At 46.2% G+C, this 16,722-nt stretch overlaps 1 protein-coding gene across 2 annotated transcripts; it reads left to right on the top strand.

The window, feature by feature from the left end:
- Positions 1 to 2,303: 2,303 nt before the first annotated feature.
- Positions 2,304 to 16,335, top strand: LOC138074439 (glutathione S-transferase Mu 1-like). 2 transcript variants are annotated; one of them, XM_068966580.1, is made up of 8 exons: positions 2,304 to 2,426; positions 2,730 to 2,805; positions 3,222 to 3,286; positions 3,586 to 3,667; positions 3,767 to 3,867; positions 4,589 to 4,684; positions 4,772 to 4,882; positions 15,839 to 16,335. In XM_068966580.1, the coding sequence occupies exons 1-8, from the start codon at positions 2,391 to 2,393 to the stop codon at positions 15,926 to 15,928; spliced, it is 657 nt and encodes a 218-aa protein (XP_068822681.1). In that variant the 5' UTR covers positions 2,304 to 2,390; the 3' UTR covers positions 15,929 to 16,335. The 2 variants fall into 2 exon arrangements, with proteins under 2 accessions (XP_068822681.1, XP_068822682.1); XM_068966581.1 differs by lacking the exon at positions 4,772 to 4,882.
- The last annotated feature ends 387 nt before the right edge of the window (positions 16,336 to 16,722 follow it).

The raw sequence follows: 16,722 nt of genomic DNA, 5'->3' as shown, positions 1-16,722 counted from the left end.
GGCAAGAATATTAGAGTGGGTTGCCATTTCCTCCTCTAGGGGATCTTCCAAACCCAAGGATCGAAACCATGGCTCCTGAGTCTCCTTCACTGGCAGGCATATTCTTTACCAGTGAGCCACTTGGGAAGCTCTGTTTTTAAACATCTATTTTTGTAGTATACCAACTTTGTGTTTTTGGAGAAAGGCATGGCAATCCACTGCACTATTCTTGCCTGGAGTATCCCATGGAAAGAGAGCCTGGTGGGCTTCTTGCAGGAAAGGGGACCCCTTCCAGGGCCTGTAACTGGGCTCTTGTCTAACACTCGGAAAAGAATTGTCCGAGGAGACTCCTGCTGACAAAGCAAGAGATTTGATTGGGAAAGGGCACCCAGGTGGAGAGCAGTAGTAAGGGAACCCAGGAGAACAGCTTTGCTGCATGACTCGCAGTTTTGGGTTTTTTGGTGATGGGATTAGTTTCTGGGTGGTCTTAGGCCAATCATTCTAATTCAGAGTCTTTCCTGGTGGCACACGCATGCCTCAGCCAAGATGGATGTGAGCGAGAGGGATTCTGGGAACTGGACAGACACGCAGTGTCTCCTTTCGACCTTTCCTGAACTCTTCCAGTTAGAGGTGGCTTATTAATTCCATATTCCTTATCAGGATCTCCTGTCATAAAACACCTCATGCAGCTGGTTACTATGGTGCCTGGCCAAGGTGGGCGGTTTCAATCAGTGTGCTTCCCCTAACAGGCTTATAGTCCATGGGGTTGCAAAGAGCCAGACATGACGAAGCAGCTTAGCACATAACACATAGCACAGCTTTGTGTTTTAACTTATAAAATTTGTTTGTTTTTCAACGTTCCTCTCATTTGTTTCCTACATCCACTACTTTGTAATATCCTTTCAATAAACAAAAGAAACCATAGCCTACCCAATGTCCTATTCTCCTAATTTTGAAATAACCTTCTTCCTCAAAGAGGAAAGTTGGCAGGTAGGACATTGTCCTTGTGCAGTTTGTACTGCAAGTCACAGATCACAGAGTAACTTCAAAGGACACCGAGCCCACACACTGCTATACATAAGACAGATAATCAACAAGGACATAGCATACAGTACAGGAGCTCTGGGCGTCCCTATGGCTCAGATGGTAAAGAATCTGCCTGCAATGCAGGAGACCTGGGTTTGATCCCTGGGTTGGGAAGATCCCCTGGAGGAGGGCATGGCAACCCACTCTAACATTCTTGCCTGGAGAATCCCCATGGACAGAGGAGCCTGGTGGGCTGCATACAGTCCATGGGGTCACAAAGAGTCAGACTCAACTGAGCGACTAAGCACAGCACAGGGAACCCCACTCAGTGGTCTGTGATAGCCTAGAGGAGAAGAGAATCTGAAAAAGGATGAATATATGTTTATGTATAATTGAATCACTTAGTTGTACACCTAAAATAAAGCAGGATTATAAATCAAATATACTTCAATAAAAATTTTTTTAAAAGCAAGCAAGATCACTCTCTTGAAATCACATTGGGTCATATGTGTTATATACTAACATATAACATATCCCAGGGTGAGGGCTGGAACTGCAGATCTAGGCAGCCAAGGGTGTCTGGGTCACTCTGACTCTGGTCCTGTGTGGAGTCATCCAGGCTGTCACCCTTCTCTGGACACCCTCTGGAGCCACCCACTCCAGGCTGTCACCCTTCTCCCCTGGGTCACATTCCCACCACACTACCCCTCACTGTCCCATCAATGTGAGAGACATGGAGCTGTCTGGCAGGACATCTCTGGAGATGCACCTGGGTACTCTCTCTGCTGTGCAGGAATCTGGATTTAGATTCACAAGTGAGGCCATAAACTACTTGATTAATTTATGTTATATTTTTATTTTCAGGCACGTGAGGAGGGCAGGGCCCTCCACAGTCCCTGAGAGGAAGACATGGAGGGCACATTTCCTTTCTCTGCCTCCTATCTACTCTTCCAGTTGCACTGATACTCGTTTCTGGAAGACTATAGCTATCATGGATTGTAAATCATGGGGGAGCGTTAGAATTGCCCGGGGTTCTCATCTTCCTGTAACCCGGGCTGATTTAATGTTATGATTCAGGCTTGTTTCCCAAGGGCACTGGCAACTCCCCCGGTTAGCTAACGACTCTCTGGGGTCGGGAACCAGGGGACCCCGACCTCGGCAGCCTTTGATCTCTAGGTGCCCAGAGATTGGCTTCCATAGGAATCTGCTGAGAGAGAGACAAGAGTAGACGCTGCTCTGCCGGCCGGGGGCTGAGTCCGGGGCTGGGCTGGGGGCGGGGCCGAGAAGAGGGGCGGGTGCTTCCGGGCCCTGCTTTCTCGCGGATTCAGAAGTTTCAAGCCCACCTGCGCTGGAGCTTTTGCACTTTGAGCGTCATAACCTGCACCATGCCCATGATTCTGGGTTACTGGGACATCCGCGGGGTGAGCGGGGGTCCCCCAGGGCGAGGAAGGTGGAGGCGGGTGGGGAAATGCTGCGACCCCCTGGGAAAATGCTGCAAAGCTGAGGCCAGTTCAAACCAGAAACTTCCACAGGACTTGCTGCTGCGGAGCCCCTGTTCCGTCAGCCCGATCATCTTCTCTGGGTGTTGGCATGTGTGTGTGTGGCGTGGGTGGGCTGGTGCAGGTGACGGTGCTGAGGGAGTGGGAGGTGTGGAAGTGACCTGGAAGAGTGAGAGGTTTGCAGTCAAGCCTGACGTCTGCCCTCTGTCCCACCATCTCTGGCAGCTGGCCCATGCCATCCGCCTTCTCCTGGAGTACACAGACACAAACTATGAGGAGAGACAGTACTCGATGGGAGATGGTAATGAAATCCTTTTTCTATTGTAACTTCTGCTCAACTCATGCTGATTTATTGCCAAGCAACCCCTGTTCTGCCTTTGTTGCTCCCATCCCTTAAACTCCACCAGCTGGAAAAGGGACCTGCCCCTTGCCAAATCCTTTGGGGGTGCAGCTGTCCTCCAAAGCAGGCCATGAGAGCCCCTGTGGCAGCCTTGGGCTCCATTTAGTGCTTGCATTAGCTCTCTGTAAGCCTCAACTCAGGGAGGTTCCAAATCCTTCTACGTGTGCTTTCCCCCAAAGCTCCATGTGAGATTAGAATCCAGTTCAGAATCCGTATCCATCAGTTCAGGGGGTCTTGCCTCTGACTCCTTGGTAGGTCCCCCGGGAAGGAGGGTTGGATTTGTGGGAGATTGTTTCACTGCATCTTCTTTTTCTCAGCTCCTGACTATGACAGAAGCCAGTGGCTGAATGAAAAATTCAAGCTGGGCCTGGACTTCCCCAATGTAGGTGCAGGGGTGGGGTGCTGGGAGGGGGAGTGGACAGTGTCTCCATCCATCTCCTTTCCTGGCTTAGAGGTTTCAGGAACAGGTGCCTTCTGCTCTTGTCTCTCAGCTTCCTGGTTCTCTCCTCTGCCCTTCAGTGATGCTCTGTCCCAGCTCATCCCTCCATTTTGTAGCATATTATTTAGTGCCCACCATGGGACAGGCTCTGTGAAAGCCAGGTTTCATCTCTGCCCTTGGTCAATGGAAGGGGTACAGGGGAGTCTGGTGGTGCAAATAACCAGACCCTGTTGTTCTTCCAGCTTCCCTACTTAATCGATGGGACTCACAAGCTCACCCAGAGCAATGCCATTCTTCGGTACATCGCTCGCAAGCACAACATGTGTGAGTAGGGCTGGAGTTGGGGTTAGGCACACTGGTGGCCATGCCCTGGGTTGGGCTGTAATGGGATGTTGAGGGTGAGTCTCTGTTTTGTGGCCACAGGTGGGGAGACAGAGGAGGAGATGATTCGTATGGACATTTTGGAGAACCAGGTTATGGATGTCCACTTGGCCATGGCCAGGATCTGCTACAGCCCCGACTTTGTGAGTCCTTCCCACTGAGGTAGAGAAGGTGCTTGTCAGGGTCTCATCTATGGTCTTTTAGATTTTGATCTTCTTGGGAATAGTGATCCACCAAGACATTTCCTTGGAAACTCTTACTCAGTTCCCTCTAATCTTAAGAGGAGTCCAGCTTCCCTTGAATAGAAATTTAATTCGTAAACAGAATGTTTTCCTCCTTACTACATAGCCTCCTTCTTGGCATCTCAGGGATCAGGACATGTGTCCAGTGGGCAGCTCAGGCTTAGACTTTATTCCTCTCCCTCCTTCCTTTCAGTTTCCAGTTCTCTCCAGCTGTCCAGAAACTGCTCAGGTGTCCACACCATTCTAGTCTCCTACACTGGAACATAGGACTTCTTTCCTAGTCATTTTAGTGTTGATCAGCCTGAGGTCTGAGGCCCAAGCTCCGCCAGGTCTCACAGCACTGCTGGTCTGACCCAGCGCAAGTGTCTGGAGCTGAGTGGTGACAGGTCCAGGAACAGTGTGTTTTGCCCTTTGCCTTCCCATTGCTTCTCACAGATGGGAGCTGGTTCCCATAGGAGTCTAGTGAACACAGGTGGGTTGAATTGCCCCTGGGCCCTGACTCATGTACAGTCAAGGGACATGAGTGCTCCCCTGACAGCTGGGATCAGACACAGCCCTGGGAGGACTGCTCTCTGCCGGGGAGTCTGTGTGTGAGGGTGGTGACAGCTGTTTTGTGTCTCAGGAGAAACTGAAGCCCAGTTTCTTGAAGGAGATCCCTGAAAAAATCAAGCTGTTCTCAGAATTTCTGGGGAAGAGGCCTTGGTTTGCGGGGGACAAGGTAAGTTGGCCGGCTTTGGGGGCGGGATAGCTGTCATTTTTCCCTGGTTCAGAGTTCAGTGCGCATTTATGCTTTGTCTTCCTGCAGCTCACCTATGTGGATTTCCTGGTTTACGACGTCCTTGACATGCACCGCATTTTTGAGCCCGAGTGCCTGGACGCGTTCCCAAACCTGAGAGACTTCATTTCTCGTTTTGAGGTGATTCCCTTGAACCCCTTGTATTTATATCTTTCTTCTCTTTCTTATTTTCCCTGATTTCATAGTTGGAACTACAATGAAGAATAGCATTTATTGAGAGCTTGGTTTATGCCAGAATCTCTGCTCACCAGCTGATATATGTTGTGTCAAATTTAATCTTTATATAACATTGCTATATGGTGGAAGAATTATCCTGTGCCTCTTACAGAAAAGGAGTCAACCTGAAAGAACAAGTAGTTTCTGCAGGTCACAGAACCAGAACAGGCTGTGCTGGGCTCCCAGACAGAGTGTCTGACTTCCATGGGCAGCATCAGTGGCTCCTCATTTCCTGTAGGAAAAAGAAACCTCAGGTCCCTTTCATGACTGTGTTGACAGCTCTGGAAAGTGTGGAGGAAGCAGAACCTTCAGGAGATGGTATGAAGTTGGCATAAGTAGAGTGAGACACAGTAGGATTGATATCAAGTAGTAAAAACACAGACAATATTTTCTCCTGATCTCTAAAGGGCTCTGCAGCAATTGAGCCCCCTCTTGATTTTCTGAGATTCTCAGGGCTGTAGTTGGTGTTGGGATTTGGGTACATAAAGAGGTGTCCTGTGCAAGGATTTTATCTTGACATATCTTACGGTGGGCAGTTCCTTCACTGCTCATCTCCTGTCCGTTCTTCCTTCATGTTGACTCCAGATTCCATCTCAGAGATACGATAGTGCATTCATTTTAAGTCACATTCACTGATCTGATCCTCTCCCCTGTATGAGACACTGTGTCAGACACAAGGGGGATACAGAAGTCATGCAGTCCTGGTGCCCAGCCTCTTGGGCTCAGTGCAGCTGGAGAACTACAGGGACCCCAAGCTGTGTGGTGTGGGTGGAGCCACCTTGATTCTGGAGGAGCACAGCCTGACCTCACCTCTCAGCTCATCATTGTCACCCTCAGTCAACTAATATGAGAGCAAAGAAGTCTGCTTTGTGATGGATTTGGGAATTTGATGCTTTAGCCGTAAAGGCTTTCAGCCTTCAATCTGTTTAGTATTCTCACTCCTGGTCATGAAATCTGCTTTCTCAGCTAGTTCTCATCCGCTCTGGTTTTGGTCCCAACTCTGGTTTTGGTCCAAGACATGTTGCCTTGAGAATTTTGCAAGAGCTGGGATTACTGCCCAGCAGAGAGGATGAGGACAGATGTGGGCTGTAGTGTGTGGCCTGTTGGACCCTGGGCTGTTGGGAACAGGCAGCCCTAGATCTTGGAGTCCTAGGAACTCTTGGGCATTGTCTGTCTTGGGAAGGTGGTGCAGGTACACCTGAGTGCTGCTGCCTGATTGGCTGCAGCGGGACTGGGGATGAGGTAGGTTGGGGCCCAGTGAGAGTGGGCTGAGGTCCCATGCCGTGCAATTGGTCTGTGTCCTTTCAGTGGAATAATTAGAGTGTGGCCTGGGCTAGTCTTGGTGCTCCACACCCTCCTATCATGTTTCATCCATATTTTGCTGAGTCATTGGGTGAGATGTGGTTCTGCAAGTTGCTTGGGCACTTTCTGAGTGCCTTTGTTTTGCTAGGGGCCCTTCTGTCTATTTGCTAGGGGCCACTTCAGTATTCTAACTTGAGAACCCCATGAACAGTATAAAAAGGCAAAATTATAGGATACTGAAAGAGGAACTCCCTAGGTCAGTAGGTACCCAATATGCTACTGGAGATCAGTGCAGAAATAGCTCTAGAAAGAATGAAGGGATGGAGCCAAATCAAAACCAATATCCAGCTGTGGATGTGACTGGTGATAGAAGCAAAGGTCCGAGGCTGTAAAGAGCAATATTAGGAATGCATAGGAACCTGGAATGTCAGGTCCATGAATCAAGGCAAATTGGAAGTGGTCAAACAAGAGATGGCAAGAGTGAACGTCGACATTCTAGGAATCAGCGAACTAAAACGGACTGGAATGGGTCAATTTAACTCAGATGACCATTATATCTACTACTGCAGGCAGGAATCCCTCAGAAGAAATGGAGTAGCCATCATGGTCAACAAAAGAGTCTGAAATGCAGTACTTGGATGAAATCTCAAAAACGACAGAATGATCTCTGTTCGTTTCCAAGGCAAACCATTCAATATCACGGTAATCCAAGTCTATGCCCGAACCAGTAATGCTGAAGAAGCTGAAGTTGAACGGTTCTATGAAGACCTACAAGACCTTGTAGAACTAACACCCCTCAAAAATTTCCTTTTCATTATAGGGGACTGGAATGCAAAAGTAGGAAGTTAAGAAACACCTGGAGTAACAGGCAAATTTGGCCTTGGAATGAGGAATGAAGCAGGGCAAAGATAATAGAGTTTTGCCAAGAAAATGCACTGGTCATAGCAAACACCCTCTTCCAACAACACAAGAGAAGACTCTACACATGGACATCACCAGATGTTCAACACCAAAATCAGATTGATTATATTCTTTGCAGCCAAAGATGGAGAAGCTCTATACAGTCAACAAAAACAAGACCAGGAGCTGACTGTGGCTCAGATCATGAACTCCTTATTACCAAATTCAGACTCAAATTGAAGAAAGTAGGGAAAACCGCTAGACCATTCAGGTATGACCTAAATCAAATCACTTATGATTATACAGTGGAAGTGAGAAATAGATTTAAGGGCCTAGATCTGATAGATAGAGTGCCTGATGAACTATGGAATGAGGTTCATGACATTGTACAGGAGACAGGGATCAAGACCATCCCCATGGAAAAGAAATGCAAAAAAGCAAAATGGCTGACTGGGGAGGCCTTACAAATAGCTGTGAAAAGAAGAGAAGCGAAAAGCAAAGGAGAAAAGGAAAGATATAACCATCTGAATGCAGAGGTCCAAAGAATAGCAAGAAGAGATAAGAAAGCCTTCTTCAGTGATCAATGCAAAGAAATAGAGGAAAAGAACAGAATAGGAAAGACTAGAGATCTCTTCAAGAAAATTAGAGATACCAAGGGAACATTTCATGCAAAGATGGGCTCGATAAAGGACAGAAATGGTCTGGACCTAACAGAAGCAGAAGATATTAAGAAGAGATGGCAAGAATACACAGAAGAACTGTACAAAAAAGATCTTCACGACCCAGATAATCACGATGGTGTGATCACTCATCTAGAGCCAGACATCCTGGAATGTGAAGTCAAGTGGGCCTTAGAAAGCATCACTATGAACAAAGCTAGTGGAGGTGATGGCATTCCAGTTGAGCTGTTTCAAATCCTGGAAGATGATGCTGTGAAAGGGCTGAACTCAATATGCCAGCAAATTTAGAAAACTCATCAGTGGCCACAGGACTGGAAAAGGTTAGTTTTCATTCCAATCCCAAAAAAGGCAGTGCCAAAGAATGTGCAAACTACCGCACAGTTGCACTCATCTCACATGCTAGTAAAGTAATGCTCAAAGTTCTCCAAGCCAGGCTTCAGCAATATGTGAACCGTGAACTTCCTGATGTTCAAGCTGGTTTTAGAAAAGGCAGAGGAACCAGAGATCAAATTGCCAACATCCGCTGGATCATGGCAAAAGCAAGAGAGTTCCAGAAAAACATCTATTTCTGCTTTATTGACTATGCCAAAGCCTTTGACTGTGTGGATCACAATAAACTGTGGAAAATTCTGAGAGAGATGGGAATACCAGACCACCTGACCTGCCTCTTGAGAAATCTGTATGCAGGTCAGGAAGCAACAGTTAGAACTGGACATGGAACAACAGACTGGTTCCAAATAGGAAAAGGAGTGTGTCAAGGCTGTATATTGTCACCCTGCTTATTTAACTTCTATGCAGAGTACATCATGAGAAATGCTGGACTGGAAGAAACACAAGCTGGAATCAAGATTGCCAGGAGAAATATCAATAACCTCAGATATGCAGATAACACCACCATTATGGCAGATAGTGAGGAGGAAATAAAGAGCCTCTTGATGAAAGTGAAAGAGGAGAGTGAAACAGTTGGCTTAAAGCTCAACATTCAGAAAACTAAGATCATGGAATCTGGTCCCATCACTTCATGGGAAATAGATGGGGAAACAGTGGAAACAGTGTCAGTCTTTACTTTTTTGGGCTCCAAAATCACTGCAGATGGTGACTGCAGCCATAAAATTAAAAGACGCTTACTCCTTGGAAGGAAAGCTATGATCAACCTAGATAGCATATTCAAAAGCAGAGACATTACTTGCCGACTAAGGTCCATCTAGTCAAGGCTATGGTTTTTCCTGTAGTCATGTATGGATGTGAGAGTTGGACTGTGAAGAATGCTGAGCGCCGAAGAATTGATGCCTTTAAACTGTGGTACTGGAGCAGGCTCTTGAGAGTCCCTTGGACTGCAAGGAGATCCTACCAGTCCATTCTGAAGGAGATCAGCCCTGGGATTTCTTTGGAAGGAATGATGCTAAAGCTGAAACTCCAGTACTTTGGCCCCCTATGCGAAGTTGACTCATTGGAAAAGACTCTGATGCTGGGAGGGATTGGGGGCAGGAGGAGAAGGGGACGACAGAGGATGAGATGGCTGGATGGCATCACTGATTCGATGGACGTGAGTCCGAGTTTACTCCTGGAGTTGGTGATGGACAGGGAGGCCTGTCGTGCTGTGATTCATGGGGTCGCAAAGAGTCGGACACGACTGAGCGACTGAACTGAACTGAAGAGCAGCAAGTTAAAGTTTTATTTGGAGACCTTACTGAGGACTGTAGCCCAAGAGACAACCTCTCCGAAAGCTCTAAAGATGTAGGGTAGGAGACAGTAGGTATATAAACTTTTGACTGGGAAATACATGTAGCCAAGCATGCATCTTGATAAAAGATTAGTGCTAATCATCGAAACACCAACATCTCAAGTTAATGATCTTAGTGCTTTTCTATGTGTAGGAAGATGCATGAATCTTAGGTCACTGTAATTCTTAGCTTGGGATGCATCCTAACTCTCTATAGGACCCAAGTCCAAATCACAGAATGTTTAATCCTGGTTTTCTCCATCCTGAGGTCTCTCAGGGTACACTGTGAGTGACTGCAGTTGGTGGCAGCTCACCCCTTTCTATAACCAATAATGAAGGAAAATCTTCAGGCTTTTTACTCCTCATGGAAAAGAACAAGATTTGTATTCATTCTTCTTTTTCATAGGTTTTTAAAAATATGTATTTATTTTTGTCTCAGCTGGGGTCTTCGTTCCTGGGCACAGGTTTCTCTAGTTGCAGCTAGCTGGGGCTAATCTCTAGTGTGGTCGTCTGGCTTCTCTTGTCATGGAGCATGGGCTCTAGGCGTGCGGACTTCAGTAGTTGCTGCTCTGGCTACCGCCCAGGCTCAGCAGTTGTGGTTCATGGGCCCAGTTGCACTGGGGCATGTTGAAACTTCCAGTCCAGGGTCAAACCCATGTCCCCTGCATTGGCAGGAAGATTTTCAACCACTGGACCACTAGGGAAGTCCTTGCATTCATTTTGGACAAACCCTTAAAGAGGCTGTTAAGTATATTGTGGGAGAAGGCAATGGCACCCCACTCCAGTACTCTTGCCTGGGAAATCCCATGGACGGAGGAGCCGGGTGGGCTGCAGTTCGTGGGGTGGTGAAGAGTCGGACACAACTGAGCGACTTCACTTTCACTTTTCACTTTCATGCATTGGAGAAGGAAATGGCAACCCACTCCAGTGTTCTTGCCTGGAGAATCCCAGGGACGGGGGAGCCTGGTGGGCTGCCGTCTATGGGGTCACACAAAGTTGGACATGACTGAAGTGACTTAGCAGCAGCAGCAGCAGCAAGTATATTGTGAGTGAAGAAGCCTTTCCAACCATTTGAGTTTAAAGAGGCCTCTTTGTTATTTCTTCCCTTTGGTGTCAGGTTCTACCTTATTAAGTTAATCCTGCTTAGTCTCAGGTCATTGTGAGCTGTATTTACATTTCTGGTATGTGGAAATTTTTAAAAAACATCTATTTGCTTGACTGCATAGTGTGTTAGTTGCGTCATGCAGGATCTTTCATTGTGGTACTTGGGCTTTTTCCAGGTGTGGTGTGCAGGCTCTAGAGCTCACCGGCTTAGTGGTTGTGATGTGAGAGCTTCGTTGCCCCAGGGCATGTGGGATCTTAGTTTCTGGACCAGCAGTTGAACCTGAGTCGGCTTTGGAAGGCAGATTCCTAACCACTAAACCACCAGGGAAGTCCCTTGATATGTGGAAATTTGCAAGACAAACACAGTTGCTTTTAATTCTCTGAAGAACTGGCCTGCCACCCAATTGATGTCAAAAGATTTCCCAACTATATTTTCTTTCATTTGCTTTTTTATATCAGTAGGTAAATTTCCAACTAAACTGGAAATCAAAAGAGTGATGTATTCTAGAACTATAGGGATCAATGTATCATGTCTTCAAATGTTTGTAGAAGGCCATCTTTCTGAGTGCACAAGTCAAACTCAGGCCAATTTATTGTAGGAACAAAGATAAAACCAACCAAACAAACAAACCTCCCAGACCAAACTCCATTATTGCTTCCATTAGGCCCTGAATATTAGACTGCAATTTTTATCTCATACTTTGTCGGCTTACATAACCTTATTAGTTTCCTTTGTTATGTTTAATTAAAATTGTTTGTATGCTCTTTCTTATGCCAGGCAGGGGAGCATTCCCCAGTGAGACATGTTCGTATATTCCCACAGTATACTCAGGTAAAAGAGATGTAACCATCTTACATAAAGCCTGTTCAAATATACCACTTTTAAATATGTTACCAAGTCCAAGCTTGGTCTGCTAGCTGCCCAATAGGCCAATAATCTGAGAGACAGGTGTTGAGGGAGGGAATGTGACTTTATTCAGAAAGCTGGCGGACTGAGAAGATGGCAGACAAATGTCCCAAAGTAACCAACTTATCAGGGTCTGGATGCCCATATGCCTCAGTTTTATAGAACTGAGAGTGGGTAGGTGAGAACGTGAAGTAAAAAAGCCATTCATCTTGCAAATGTCTTCTGGAATGGCCAGCCTCATGGAGGGGATGTGTTAATTTCTTCTTTCCTGTAGCCATCCATAGGTAGCCAGGGTCTTGAACAAAGGTACTTTGGTTTAACATTAAGGCAGAGGGGCAGGGTTCCCCTGTGTAGGCTATTATGTATAGACAGTGTCTTTTTAGTGAACAAAAGCAATTGGGAAGCAATGCTTAAAAGAAACAGATCCAACATTGCATCAGGTTTTGTTTTTATCTGTAACAAATCTCAGTTCTATCAACTGTTATACCTTTAACTGTAGCCCTTGTCAGGACTCTGTTAGCAACTCTTGGTCTTATAAGGAGTCCTAGAAATGTCACGCGAGTGTATGTTCCTCGATTCTTTGTCTTGTCACAACAAAGATTTGGAGTGACAGACATTAAAGCCCCCTCGGCGAGTCACAGCTCTCAGGTCTTGGATAGACCGTGTTATAGCTCTCAGTTCTTGGATAGACCATGTTATACCTCTCAGGTCTCAAATGGACCGTGTTACAGCTCTTACACAAATCAGTGTTACAGCTCTATTTTATTTAGAAGATAGCAGGAAAATCCATCTTTGAGGCGTGAGGGCACGCCGATCTAAAGATGCAAGGAGAAGAGCCCCCCAGCGCGCGGGAGAGAGAGAGAGCTGGCTCTGGCTCCGGCTCCTCTCTTTATATGCTTATCTCTCCCTGGGCCTGTCCTAGGTAAATTGGGCCAGCCAGGAGTGGTGTTTGTTTCACCCGAGGTCCTCACTCCGGTCCTCAGACCTTCTTTTGTTTCATTTTCGTGGGCTTTTCCCTTCCTTTTCTGTAGCCACCGCCATTTTGGACTCCTCTTCCCTGTTCTACCTACCTAACAGAAACTTCCCTTTTTATTTCCCAGGCCATTTAAACCCAGTCCTGTATAAAAGGTTTTGGGCTCCAGTGAGGGGTTGAGCCAAGGGATCCAGGCCTTTTTGTCAGTCTTTAACTGGATTGTTCGGTTTATTGCCCCATGCAATTGCTGATCAAGTATCTCAGTGTAGTGTTTTTTTACCCTCTTACCTTTAAAGTTTTTCTAAACTGGGGTAAGTAGAGTGGACTTGTTTGGGTCCCTTTAATATTTGGGGGACTGATAAAGGGGTCTTTCTGGCCCATCAAAAACATCCTTTTTGGTAGTGTTGGCTGTATCAAAACTTTTGTTTTCATGCCATCAAAGTCTGTTTCATTTATCTCATCTCTTAATAACCATATCAAGATTTTTATCTTATTGGGACCACTCCCTTTAAAATTTCCTACTTTTAGGAAGAAATCGCTTGACTTTTCCCTCAGCTTTTATCTATTCCCTTGTTGATTAACCTAATTAACTTTAGTTATTCTGTTGTTTTTATTAGCACCCATAAGATCAATTGAGGGGGAAGTGTGAGACCACAAATAAGGCTCTATGAAAAACTTTTGTTTATTGGTTGATTGATTTGAAACTAAGGAAGTTCTTAAGGTTAGCAACGATTATATTTCTTTGTGTCCATCTTTAATTAAAAAAATTTTTTTTTAATTTAAACTTTTAATTTTCTATTGGGATATAGCTGATTATCAATATTGTGAATATCCACCTTTTAATTTTATCTTTCCATGGGTACCAATAAAACAGCTGTTTACAATGAGAGGTCTCTAAAAATTTCCCAATTTAGAAGTTTTTCCAGTTTAAAAGATCCATCGTTAGGATTCTTAGTTGTGATTCAAACCAGTAAGAGGCAAGAGGAATCCCTGCAAGAGAATGCAAAGGATACAGCCTTCTCAAGAACCAGGAAGTTTACTCACAAATACAATCTAAGAAAGTAAAGGCCTTTGTTGTGCAGGGAGACACAAGGAGGATTGAAACAACAAAGACCCTTTATGAACTGGGCCCCCTAATGACACATTTACCTAATGCTAGCATAGTGAAGTTGCTCAGTCGTGTCTGACTCTTTGCGACCCCGTGGACTGTAGCCCACCAAGCTCCTCTGTCCATGGGATTCTCCAGGCAAGAGTACTGGAGTGGGGTGCCATTTCCATAGCTGGACAAAAAGACTTGGAATCGCAGTCTATGCAGCTTGGTGCTGAGTGTTCACCATATGTGTTCCTTTGCAGTTGCAGAGCCTAATCTCTCCAAATGCACTAGAAGATGCCCCAAGAAGATGAGGTAGAACACTGATGTCTCAAAGGCACAGGGAGATGAAGCAAGTTCCTTCTATAAGGCCTTTTGTTTCCTTAAAGCAAAAAAAAAGCAAAGTTTTAAAAACTATTTTTGCCAAAATATTCACAATTTTACCAAGTCTTCTGAATTATTGTTGCTTCTGGGGGAATCAATTTTGGTGTTATAAAAAGGAAGTTCAGAGAGAGTTGAATAGCATGAAGGAGAGCATTGCAGAATATACTTAGGGGAGCAGTAGAGAGCAGGGCCAGCTTCAGGGGCCTTTTAAAAATTCTGATAAAATTTCAAGCAATTTTTTGTTGGTGTTCTGCAAAAGTTACTTTCTCATTTCCTCTTTTAGAAACTTCTAAATACAAATTGAAACAGACCTTCTGTTCAGTCTGTTGGATCTTGTAGTCCATTTCTTTAGCTGTGTACACGAAAAAAACCCCAATTTTGTGATGTCAAAGAACCCCATTTTGGTGATTTTTAGGACAAGATCTCCTTTGGTATAGTTTAAGCTTTATATGTAACGTATCCAAACCTGTGGTGTTAAGTCACTGGTTAGCAACTGGTCACCCCTCTTTCTTTTGCCTAGAAAGTTTGATTTCCCATTTCAGAGTCTGTCTGGACAACTTGCTATTGATAACTGGTTGTAATGGGCCCTTCTGCTGTTTGTGAGCTTAACTCTCCTAGTTGTCACGCTATAGTCATTTCAGGTTTTATGCATGTCTCAGTTTTTCCTTCTGACAGTCTAAAACCATCATGGGCACTGAGAACCCAGGATCGCCAAACCTTTTGTGTGTGTCTCCCAGATGGGCGAGTTTCTTTAAAGAGTGGGTTTCCCTTTGGGACTGCTGCACGGTATGAGCACTGGCCTCCACCTCTGCTACAAGTTTCTCAATCGCCTGGGAAAGCCTTGCTTAGCCAGGAGGAGCTCTGTTTCTTATCTAAAGAGCTAAGTGCTTGCCTGTAGTATTTACACTATATTCCTACCAGGTCTAGTAAAGCGGTCAATTCCAGGAAAGACACCAGCCAACCCCTGATCTATTCATCCTGACCTGTTCTCTCCACTGGGTACTTTCTCAGTATTTCTAAACTGAGAAGTTAGGTACATTTTCACCTACCACTGAAGAAAACTCAAGATTGTCAACCAAGATGGTAAATCTGAGATCACTAGAGAACTCAGCCAAATTCGTATTCATATGTAGAGAAGTAGACCAGCGCAAGGGGGCTTGCTGGTACCAATGTTCCACCTCTTTGTAACGTTCCGATGAGGGGAAAAGTCTTCTCTGGGCCCTGTTGGAGTCACCAAACCTGTCTACTGGAAAGGAAAGCCCACACAATGTAACAGCATGGGGGGCAACTGCCCTGCGGGTCACTTAACTGTGTAAGTGGATGATGAGTGAACTTTCTTGTTTTCAGCTGTGGGGAAGTGGGTGCAGCAGAGAGACTCAGAATGGAGAGGGAGAGCGAGCAGGCTGCATTCTGGCCGTATTACTTATGTGCGGTGTGATCATGAGGGAGGTGCTTATCTTCTGTGTGCCTCAGTTTCCCTTCTGATAAATAGTCTCAGTAGAACCCATCTTGCAGGGGAGTCATTTAGGGATTCTGAACCTATGTCATCATGTCTAATGGATATGTAGCCCCTAATACAGTACAGAGTCTCTGTATGTGGTGAGTCTGGATGTCAGATGAATTACAGGAAATTGGAAGAGACAACTTCCCAGAGCTGGGGACCCCAGAAGCCTTATCTTTTGCCCCAACATTTGACTCCCACATGGAAGGGCTGTACCCCAGGTCCCAAACTTGGGGAGAGCTGCCTGGGTTCCAGTGGGGCAGCAGGAGGCCTGGTGTTCTTTTTCCCACCCTCAGGGCCTGAAGAAGATCTCTGCCTACATGAAGTCCAGCCGCTTCCTCCCCAGCCCTCTGTTCCAGAAGCTTGCCGTGTGGGGCAACAAGTAGTGCCTGCAACCGGGAGATGGGTGTGAGGAGCCAGTGCCTTGGAGACCAGGTGGACCTCCTGCCCGCGGAACCATCTGTCTTTTTCTTTCTCCTTCTGTTCACTCTAGATGGCTTCTTGGCCCCCTTATCCCCCTCCCACACCCCTTTCCATCCCTACTTTAAAGATCCAGTTTCCCACTATTTTTGAGCAAAGTTCCTCCCCCACCGCACATTATGCCTCCTGCACTAAAGCCACCCAGACTGTCCTTCCCTTCCATGATTACTTCTGCTGTGAGCAGCCCAGCCAGACCCCTGGCCCACGGGGCTCTGCTCTGAGCTCCCAGCGCTGCCCTGAAGACCAGACCTGGCCTGGTGTGCAGGCCCTGCTTCCCAGTGTGGTTCCTGCGCAGCCTGTCTGATGCCCAGTAAAGCTTTATCACACCTGCTGTGTCTTGTCTTATTCTCTCAGGGTTTCCTGGAGTCGTGACTGAGTGTGTTGGGTGTGTGTGGGTGTCTGTTTTTCCTGGTGTTGCCCACTGCAAGGCCGTATGGATGGGCATGCATGTGTGTGTGTGTATGTGGTGGGAGGTTGGGCACAGGTGGGATTATACCATTGTTTGTTCATTTCTATCTCCACTTCATGCACCTCTGTTCCTTAGCATGGGGTCTCTACAGAGGGGAGCCCTTCTATGCCTGGTTCCCTCTTTAATTCAGCATTCATGGGCTGCCTCCTTTCAGCTTGTAGTACTCTGTGTCATGGTTCAGGGGGCTCTGGGGTGCTGGGGAGGTCTGAGTAGTCTACTGATGGTGTGGGA

This window comes from Capricornis sumatraensis, chromosome 2, assembly GCF_032405125.1.
Source record: "Capricornis sumatraensis isolate serow.1 chromosome 2, serow.2, whole genome shotgun sequence".
NCBI lineage: Eukaryota > Metazoa > Chordata > Mammalia > Artiodactyla > Bovidae > Capricornis > Capricornis sumatraensis.
This window is presented reverse-complemented; position numbering and strand designations above follow the sequence as displayed.

What these genes read in the sequence shown, in the direction of transcription:
- LOC138074439 (XM_068966580.1), top strand. Translation starts at nt 2,391, where the DNA reads ATGCCCATGATTCTGGGTTACTGGGACATCCGCGGG. An exon ending in TGGGCCTGGACTTCCCCAAT is followed by an intron (nt 3,287 to 3,585) that starts GTAGGTGCAGGG and finishes TTGTTCTTCCAG; the next exon opens with CTTCCCTACTTAATCGATGG. An exon ending in CGCTCGCAAGCACAACATGT is followed by an intron (nt 3,668 to 3,766) that starts GTGAGTAGGGCT and finishes TTGTGGCCACAG; the next exon opens with GTGGGGAGACAGAGGAGGAG.